Source organism: Suncus etruscus, chromosome 8 (assembly GCF_024139225.1).
Source record: "Suncus etruscus isolate mSunEtr1 chromosome 8, mSunEtr1.pri.cur, whole genome shotgun sequence".
Classification (NCBI taxonomy): Eukaryota; Metazoa; Chordata; class Mammalia; order Eulipotyphla; family Soricidae; genus Suncus; species Suncus etruscus.
Window position 1 is genome coordinate 24055362 of NC_064855.1, and position 10480 is coordinate 24065841.

At 41.2% G+C, this 10480-nt stretch overlaps 1 protein-coding gene across 1 annotated transcript in view; it reads left to right on the forward strand.

Annotated features, from left to right (window-relative positions):
- LOC126016108 (protein NPAT) overlaps positions 1 to 9931 on the forward strand; it is a 40218-nt gene extending 30287 nt beyond the window's left edge. Inside the window, exons 14-18 of the mRNA XM_049778639.1 lie at positions 1692 to 1804; positions 1880 to 1988; positions 4088 to 4148; positions 4979 to 6128; positions 8206 to 9931. Of these exons, the coding sequence (XP_049634596.1) occupies positions 1692 to 1804; positions 1880 to 1988; positions 4088 to 4148; positions 4979 to 6128; positions 8206 to 8283 (1511 nt within the window). The 3' untranslated portion in view covers positions 8284 to 9931. The remainder of the gene's footprint in view (positions 1 to 1691; positions 1805 to 1879; positions 1989 to 4087; positions 4149 to 4978; positions 6129 to 8205) is intronic.
- Positions 9932 to 10480: the final 549 nt, after the last annotated feature.

A 10480-nucleotide genomic window follows, 5' to 3' on the forward strand; every position in this document is an offset into this window, starting at 1 on the left:
TCCTGGCAGGCACAGGGGACCATATGGGACACCGGGATTCGAACCAGCCACCTTAGGTTCTGGATGGGCTGCTTGCAAGGCAAACACCGCTGTGCTATCTCTCCGGGCCCTATTTTTCTTAAAGCCCATGATTATTCTATGTCTCTCTCTCTGACTTACTTCACTCAGCATAATAGATTTCATGTACATCCATGTATAGGAAAATTTCATAACTTCATCTCTTCTGACAGCTGCATAATATTCCATTGTATATATGTAACACAGTTTCTTTAGCCATTCATCTGTTGAAGGCATCTTGGTTGTTTCCAGAGTCTAGCTATTGTAAGTAGCACCGCAATGAATATAGATGTGCGGAAGGGATTTTTGCATTGCAGTTTTGTGTTCCTAGGATATATCCCTCAGAGTGATATAGCTGGATCATATGGGATCTCAATTTCCAGTTATTTGAGAAATCTCCATATTGTTTTCATAAAGGCTGGACTAGATGGCATTCCCACCAACAGTGAATGAGAGCTCCTTTCTCCCACATCCCTGCCAGCACTGATTGTACTTGTTCTTTGTGATGTGTGCCAGGAGTCAAGTTCTAGCATATAATATGCACTGTACTGGAGCTTATTCCTATATGACTTGTTTGATTATTTAAGTGTTAGATTATATTTTATTAGCCGTGATCCCAATTCCCAAAGTGTTTAAAAGGAAACAAGGTTTATATTTATTTTGTTTTTTTATTTTATTAACTTTGGGCACTTTGGTTTTTGGGCCACACCCAGTGGCCCTCAGGGGTTACTCCTGACTCTGTACTAAGAAATTATTCCTAGCAGGCTCGGAGAAGTATATGGATGCTGGGGATCAACCTTGGATCTGTTTTTGCAAGGCAAACACCCTACCCGCTGTGCTATCATTCGGGACCCCTTTTCGTTTTGTTTTTAATTGGTTAGGGAAGCTGCCTATAGAGCAGGGGTGGCTAACAAGTTCGACACAAAGAGCCAACATTTTAAACTGAGAGTCAGAGAGCAACACCACGCAGTGACCTGCCAAAACAGGCAAACACACAAAAGCATCTAATTTTAACAATAATATATTAAACACATACTACATTTTGCCATTTTGAGTGAGGGTCAAAAATCCTGCAGTGATGGTGAGGGTGTGCTGCGTCCTCCACACTAAGAACTAACGACAAGATGCGACACAACATGTGACACATGGGTCCCCCTGCTTGTCTGGCCCGTGCAGTTGTTTCTGATCGTTGGGAGATGGGATGACGCAGCCTGGGGGCGGGACTCCGCGCTCATAGATCTCTCCTCAGAGGTCCCTCCTCAGAAGCAGCAGGACAAAATCCAAACTTGGCAAAGAGCCACAGTATACAAAATAATGACAAAAGGCAAAGAGCTGCATTCATTTTGGCCGGGAGCCGTGTGTTCGCCACCCCTGCTCTAGAGAGTCTCAACCGGCTGCCTAGTGGATCAGTGCTAAGGCTCAGTGTGTAGTGTTGCTTGAATCCAGTGGCATGCAGGGTTCCCCAAGCCATATTTTGCAGTGCTGAAAGACCATGAGCAGCAAACCATGGTAGGGCACATACATACCAAGCAAGGGCCTTTAGTATTCCTGTATTCTCTTGGGGCCTTACAGAATTTTTTTCACAGTAATTGTTTTGCTGTTTATAAGAAATCTTAATGGGAAATTATTTTTAGGGTCTGCCATCATAATTGCCTCTCCAGTACAGCCTGTACTTCAAGGAATGGTGGGAATGATTCCCGTATCTGTGGTTGGACAGAATGGAAATACCTTTTCTGCTCCTCGGCAGGTAAGACTCAAACTCTGAAAATGAAACACCAACACCTTCCAGGCATAGTCTAATAAGTGACTCTTTCTTGTCTAGGTTCTTCCTATGCCTTTGGCAGCACCTATGTGCAATAGAAATATAGCTCAGCTCCCCATCCCTCCAAAATCTCAGAAGACTCAGGGACTAAGAAGCAAGCTGCCTACAGGTACAGCTACTTATTAATATTAACTTTATATCTGTTTTGATTTGTTCCCAGAAACACTGCAGTATGTAATAACTTCTTTCCTAACTGATGATCATCCAAATTTTACAAAGGTTTTTTTTTCTGGTTTTTGGGCCCCTACCCAGTGGTGCTCAGATTACTTCTTGCAGTGCTTAGAGGACCATATGAAGTGCCAGGGTTGAACCCAAGTCAAGCTTCCCTCCTGTACTCTCTCTTTAATGAGAAAGAGGTGGGGGAGGGAAGGAGGGTAGGTGTTTGTTTTTTTACTTAAACAATGGTGGGACCAGTACAGCAGTAGTAGGGCATTTGCCTTGCACGCAGCCGGCCCAGGACGGATGATGATTCGATTCCGGGCATCCAGTCTGGTCCCCCAAGCCTGCCAGGAGGGAGAGCCAGGAGTAACCTCTTTTTTTTTTTTTTTTTTATGAGTAACCTCCGAGCACCACCAGGTGGGACCCAAAAACAAACAAATAAAAAAAAAAACAATGGAATACAAAGTTTCTAATCCTAATATAGTTATTTCAAACACTTAGTTTTCCAAGCCAATCCCACCATCATTGGATCCCAACATCAATTCCCTTCACCGTTGACCCTTCCTATTCCCCTCTCCCTGACTCTGTTCCCTTGGCAAGCACAAAATAATTTTGTATCGATTGCTTGTTACAACTAAATGGCTAATGGAATTATCAAAATATACTTGGGTAAAAGAAAATTTGTGAGAACTATTACATAATGAAGTCCTCTGTTTACTAATTCTGTATTTTAGTTGTTAAGAGTAATTGGCTACTTTCCCATCTAATTTTTTTTTTAACTTTATTGATTTTTTTTGGGCATACCCAGCGGAGCTCAGGGGTCAGTCACTCCTGGCTCTTTATTCAGAAATCACTCCCGGCAGGCTGAGGGACTATATGGATGCTGGGAATGCAAACTCCCTACCACTGTGCTATCTCTCTGGCCCCTCCCTTCTAATTTAGTGTACTCTTATTATCAGTGTCAGTATTGAAAAATTTGGTTGGAGGTTTCATGTGGCCATATTTGAGGCAGCTCTAAGAATCTCAGGATCTTTTGAAATGGTCCTATGAGCTTATATGTTTGGTTGTTTTGTGGTGTAATGTAATTCACAAACCTAAAGATAATATGTTCATATTTACATAAGTACAGCCATTTGCTCCATATACTTTCTCTGCAAAATCAATGTGTGACCATCTTTGTCTATCACAATTTTGTTTTAATAATGGGGGTTTTTATTTGTTTTATATAGTGACCCCTCCCTGCAATGGCCCTGGAAAAGAGTGACCCTCATGCCTGACAATTCTTAAACTAATGGTGCTAAGGTCTCATCCACCTTCTGGCCTGGTAGTGTTTAGAATACAAGGGCCAGCTGGAACTGGGACTCAAGCTCGGGATATTGCCCAAATTTGCTTATATGCCACTGGAGCTGTCTCCTTGAAAAATCTACTTTTGAATTTTATGTTTGTATTGCATCCAGCAGTTCCCAGAGTAACATTTGAGCATTGCAAATAGAGCAGGCATCTCAGTTCTTTCTGCCAGCTCCCTGAACCTTAGCTCTTTTTGTTTGGTTGGTTGATTGGTTGGTTCTTTGGCTTGGCTTGTTTGGTTTTGGTTTTGGGGCAACACCTGGTGTTGCTCAGGGGTACACCTTGCTCTGTAAGAGTGAGGCTATTGGTTCCATAGCAGTGTCAAGTCTCCACATACATGGGCAGATGTGTGTGACCTCTATTCCAGTAACAAGTCTGAACAACCTCGAGTCACATTGTTAGCAGCAATAATAACAGGAGGGGAAGGGAATTGTGTCTGTCAATCTCCTGTCAAAGCTCAGGAGACGTTCCCAGTTTGATCGCGTAGCATCACTTTTAGTGCTCCTTAAGGGACCTATGGTGTTGGGGGATTGAACCCAGAACTTCAGCCCTTTGAACCATCTTAAAGGAGGGGGTAAACTTTTTTTTTAATTTCTTGTAGTTCAAGATAATGCAGCCTGAAAGAATTCATTCTCTTTCAGACGAGTTTGCTGTTTCTGTAGAAATATTTTTCTTTTCTAATTAATTCATTTTCCATTCCAGGAAAACAAGTAAATAATTTGGTGGATTCATCTAGTCATTTAATTGGATGTCATGCACAGAGGTAAGTGTAGAGTAGAATTTTAGGTGAGGTTTGGTAGCTTTAAGAATTTAGTGGGCCGGAGAGATAGCACAGCGGTGTTTGCCTTGCAAACAGCCGATCCAGGACCAAAGGTGGTTGGTTCGAATCCCGGTGTCCCACATGGTCCCCCATGCCTGCCAGGAGCTATTTCTGAGCAGACAGCCAGGAGTAACCCCTGAGCAAAGCCGGGTGTGGCCCAAAAAACAAAAAAAAAAGAATTTAGTGGGGGGCCCGGAGAGATAGCACAGCGGTGTTTGCCTTGCAAACAGCTGATACAGGACCAAAGGTGGTTGGTTCGAATCCCGGTGTCCCATATGGTCCCCCGTGCCTGCCAGGAGCTATTTCTGAGCAGACAGCCAGGAGTAACCCCTGAGCACCGCCGGTTGTGGCCCCCCCCCCAAAAAAAAAGAATATAGTGGGGGGACCGGAGCAATAGCACAGCGGCAAGGCTTTGCCTTGCACTAAACCAGCACGGGAGGGATGGCGGTTCGAATCCCGTCATCCCCTATGGTCCCCGGAGTCTGGCATGGGTGACTTCTGAGCACAGAGCCAGGAGTAACTCCTGAGCACCACCGGGAGTGACCCAAAAACAAACAAACAAAAAAAAACTTAGTGGTTTGGGGGGTCATACTTGGCAATGGTTTGGTAGCTGAGTCTCAGCGGGGGGGTCACTCCAGCAGTGCTTGGGGCCTGCCAGGTCATGCTGGAGATGGAACCATGGGCGAGATAAGCACCTTAATCTGTCTCCTTTAACTACATATTTGAATGTTTGGATAAAATTATGTTCTTCAAACAATTGTTTGCTTCTGTAGAAATGAAGTTTCAGACAAGATTAGAGCCACAGAGCTTGGGGATAAAAAAGAAGACATTGCCACTCCTAATTCAGCTGGGAGCAGCCCACAGACTGGCAGAGCCTTTGAAAGCCATCGGCGGGTGCTCTGCTTTGACAGCAGCACTCCCCAGCCTACTGCCCTGCGGACGGAACAGCAGACAGCCACCCAAAGCAAGGACCAGAGTGACATCTCCTCTCCGAACCATGATTTACAGGCTGGGTCAGCAGCCTTAAAACTCCCATCCAGTAATGTTATCAAGAGAGAGAAACTTCCCGTGCCAAAGATTTTGTCTAAGTCAGAAACTGCTGGGAGCCGACATAGTAACATCAAAGAAACTCAGTCTGAAAAGAAAGCTGCCGCAGTAGAGACTGCACTTGAATCTTTCCACAAGACAACTGCTAATAAGGAGAATGAATTATGCACTGATGTGGAAAGGCAGAAAAATCCAGAAACGTCAAAACTCTCTAATGGGCAACAAAATGGGGGTTTATGGAATGAGAAAACTATAGCTTCCTTGCAAGAAATAACCAAAAAACAAGGCTCATCTTCAACTGGTAAAAATGCTGTTTCAGTTGGTTCAGCCGGGAAAGATCTTAAACAAGAACACACCAAATCTTCCAGTTCTTTGACGAACCCACTGACCAAGCATAGCACCGAAATGTTCCGTGATGGTCAGTGGCCCAGCCCAGTAAACAGGGTCCCTGATAGCATCGATTTACCTATACCCCGGACACCTGGCTCAGCAACCGGAGAAAAGCATAAAGAAGAACCAACAGACAGAATCAAGGTTCCCTCCACAAGGCATTTGGGTGAAGATAGTGGCACTCCCAAAATAATGATCCCTCCCGTTCCTCAAGACCTTCCTGCCTGCAGCCCTGCCAGTGAGACAGGGAGTGAGAACAGTGTGAACATGGCTGCCCACACACTGATGATCCTTTCCAGGGCAGCCATCGCCAGGACAGCCTCGACCACGCCACTGAAGGATAATACACAGCAATTCAGAGCATCTGCCAGGAGCACCACAAAAAAGCGTAAAATTGAGGAATTAGATGACCGTGAACGAAACTCCCGTACTTCTGGTAAAAATCTTACAAATTCATCAATACCAATGAAAAAGAAGAAATTTAAGGCAAGTGTCAACATCTTTTTGTTTAGTTTTGGGGCCATAGTTAGCGGTACTCAGGTTACTCCTGGATCTGCACTCAGGACTTACTTCTGGTAGGATTCAGGGACCCAATAGGATTGGAAGGTGGGTGGGTTGAACTTGGATCAGCCAAATGCAGAGCAAGGACCTTCCCCCTCTGTACTAATACTTGGCTGCAGTGTCAGCATATTAATTTCAAAATAATACTTTCACCTGCTCTACTCCTCAGATTCAAGCACTACAAATTCGTTACAATGACTGCCTGATCAATTTGTGTGTATGTGTGTGCGCGCACACGTGAGCTTGCATGTCCACACACACCACATCTGGCTGCACTCGGGTTAGTTACTCCTAACTGCACTCAGAAGTTATTCCTGGCAAGCTCAGGGGACTAGTGAGATGCCAGGATCAAACCCGGGTCAGCAACATGCAGGACAAACAGCCTTCCCCACTGTGCTTGCTATCTATCACTCGGCCCCTGATAAGTCCAGGACACCTTTAAATTTTGCTAGACAGTGTTTTTCAGTCAGTAGATGGCTCAGGTTATCTAGGTGAAATAGCTCTTTTAACGGTTAGCTGATGTTTATTTAACATTTTTAGGATAAGGACATTTTTGTTCCTTCTGTCATCTAGGACCTGAGTTTCTATGGGAGAATGAAAAAATTAAAGACAGAGTGGGAATCACTTTACAAAATGACCAAGTAAAAACTTACTTTACCTGCCAGGCTTTTACGCATATCCTGCTGTGTCCCTCTTCTGTGGGGCATTACAGATGTTAACATATTGGAGCAGTGGGAAAATATTTTTTCTGTTATAATGATTATGGTTTTTAGGAAGGCAGTGTTAATAAATAGCATTAATGGGATTAATAAATGACCATAATATATTTTTCCCTAAATCTGTTTGCCATTTTCTAAGTTTAAATAGAAAATGTTTAAGCCTAAGAAATAGCTTGGAGGTAGGGCATTTGCCTTGCATGCAGAAAGACAGTGGTTCAAATTCCGGCATCCCATATGGTCCCCCGAGCCTGCCAGGTGTAACCCCTGAGCACTGTCGGGTCTGACCCAAAAACAAAAAAAAGAAAGAAAAAGTTTAGAGGAGACATGGTATTAGGGAAGGATTCTTGCCTGGCAGTTAAGAAAGCCTGTGTTCTAATCTTACCTTTCCTGCTGGTACTTCTGTGGCCAGGTACGCCTTAGCATCTTTGACATGAGATCATTGCTCATCTTTTTGCTTTTGGGGTTTGTTTGTTTTTTGTTGTTGTTGTTTTGTTGTTGTTTGGTTTGTTTTTTTTTTTTTTGGTGGTGGTGGGTAATATATGGTGGTGCTTAGGGCTATTCCCTTGTTATCATCCTGTCAGGCTCAAGGAACCATTTCAGGTGCTGGGAATCAAACCCAAGTTGAGCCATGTGTAAGGCAATCTGGCCTTCACACATCGAAGTGTGATGTTAGTTCTGTGTATTAAATGTACAAACAATGTAAAGATTTCTGTAGATTGTGAATGTTTGGAACTTGGAAAGCACCGATACTTTTTAAAATCTGTTAAAACTTCCTACTGTTTGGGTTTAGCAGGTCTGGCTGCCTAATGTCTATTATCTTTTTGCTAATATCTAGGTATCATTGATGTATACTTTATAAATCTTGGATTTTTATGGATTTTGTTTCTATTTGCCTATTTAACTCAAATTCAGATGAGCTAAAATTTTGTCTAGAATTTCAGTATATAGAGGAAACTAAAAAGGATTCTAGGTGTCTTAGTAAGAATCAAGGCTTTTGGGCTTTGATTTTGAGTTCATTATTTAACGTAGATTTTTGGTTTGCTTTGGGTTTTGGGTCATACCCAGTGACGCTCAGTGGTTACTCCTGGCTATGTGCTCAGAAATTTGTTCCTGGCTTGAGGGGGGGGGTACCATATGGGATGCTGGGAAAATGAACCATGGTCCATCCTAGGTCAGCCGCATGCAAGGCAAACACTACCACTGCGCCACTGCTCCGGCCCCGGCATAGATTTATTTTTTTATTTATCTCTTTCCTTTTCTTCCATTGTTTTCCTTTTTAACAGAAAAAGAAGCTACCCAGTTCATTTCCAGCTGGAATGGATGTGGACAAATTTTTGCTCTCATTGCATTATGATGAGTGAACAGAAAAGTTTATCCCTTACAGTCTGAGTGTGAGGCTGAGATGCTGACAGAATCACAGTTTGACCTGCACTTTGATCGTACTGAATATTCACTCTATAACAAAATCATGCTGTTTCTAAAGCAGCTTTCTAGTTTGTAAATAGATTTACCAGGTATATTTTATTTTGGAAAAAGACTTGCAGAAATGTAAGTAAAGCCAATCTGCAAAACTGTACATCTCTGACAATTGCATATTGTAAATACTATGTAAATCTTGTTGAAATAGAGATTAGGTCAATCTACTACTATCCTTACACTGTGTTTTTTTACTCATGATTCCTAATTCTGAGACTTACTCATTTAAAATAATTTCTCAATTTTGTGAGGAAAATGCTTTAACTTATATAAATTGCCTTCAGTAACTATTTGACAAGGCAGTTAAGGATATGGCCACTTAAATAATACAAAAATGGTAACTACTTAAACTGGTAGTAATCAGAAAGGAACAGTATGGGTTTTTTCCACCCCCTCTTACAATTGTACTAAAGATTATATTCCTGCAATTTTATACTTTAACTGTTTATTCTGATCTCTTTGTTTTAAAGAGAGAATTTTGTATACCATTTGAATGTTCTGAACTTTTGTTTAGAAATTATAAATAAGATCTTTTACAGAACTTTTAAGTGTTAGACTGTTGAGCCATAAAAAGATTGCTTATACTATAGTTGAGATTTCATGGTTATGTATATACTTTTCCCCTGAATGCTGGGGATATAACGAATTGCACTAATTCATAAGACTTTTTACATAGTATGACCAATGCACATTTAATTTAAATCATGTATTCTTTGTTAAAGTTTATGTGGAGGATTATCCTTCTGGTATCCTTTTAGAAAGCCATGTCCATCATGGCTTGTAAAAAGAAATCATAGTTTTATAACTTAATTTTCTCCTAAAATGGACTGTATTGAATAACCCATTTACTTACATGTAGCACATTATCTCTCTACCCCCTTGAAATGTTATATAAAAATTTACTCACAAAAAGTCCTTAAAGAGAGAGAGGTGCCTTTATTAAAATCCATGAGTCAAGTTTAAGAGAACAGAACTTTTACAAGAACAGAAATTAGTATAGCTTTTCCCTCTGTCTGAAAGTAGAACCTTACTTATTTGGTCGATTATTGGGTGGGGGAAGGGTATCTGGGATCATAATTTTTTTCTCATATATATATATATATATAGGTGGTAAAAGCAATCCCAAACCCCAAATGCATCTTACCAGAATATTCTGCTTTCAGATATTGTGAGAGGCATCTAATTAATACCTGACCAATTGTGCCTAGACACTCAAGTATATTTTTCGCAGTGTTTTCTGTCTGTTCAAATAATAGTTTGTTAAGGTTTTTTCCCCTTCAGTGTACATACTGTTAAGAATTGTTTCCCTCAACTTTTTTTTGTATTAGACCTATGAAAACTAAATCCATCCTATCTTCAGACATTTCTCAATGTGAAAATCACATCTTAATTGGTAGACCTTACTGCAGAAATTTGTGTTGTAACAAATTTTTAAGTGATGAGTCATATTTCTAAAGAAATAGTTAATGTTTATTTAATTCAACTTGATACTATACAGTTAGATTTGAATAAATATTTTCATCCACTTCAAAAGCTTGAATTACTTTATATTGACAATAATTATCATTTGACTAAATTTCTTTTCCAGTTCTTTTTCATATTTTCTATTGTTTTTTAACAAATTTTCTTTTCATTCCTATGCTCAGTAATAAATAGAATTCACCTAAGAGTAAGGATGGCTTTTGAGTTCCTTGGCTCATTAGCTAGACTGAAGCTACAGAAGGACATCCAAAGGCAACTTGCACTGGAGTTTCACAGCAAAACTTGTACTCTCCAATTTAACTATAGAAAACAGGTGTCTTGGCCAGTGAAATGATGCAGAGGCTCAATCAGATCCTGGCATGAAAGGGCCTCGTTTCTGTTCCCAGCACTTCCTGGTCCTCTGAGCACAGCTTGGTTCCAGCAGCACCAGACTTGAGTATCCCTCGCAGTTACCCCATGGCCTTGTAGACGCTGTTTTAAAGGCCTCTACCCTGCCCAGGCATTTTTTTAAAGTCCAAATGCCATTTTGGACTTTAACATTGGAATTTTAACATTGTATTGGTAACCTATTTAGTCAAATATGTCAAAAATCAAATTGAG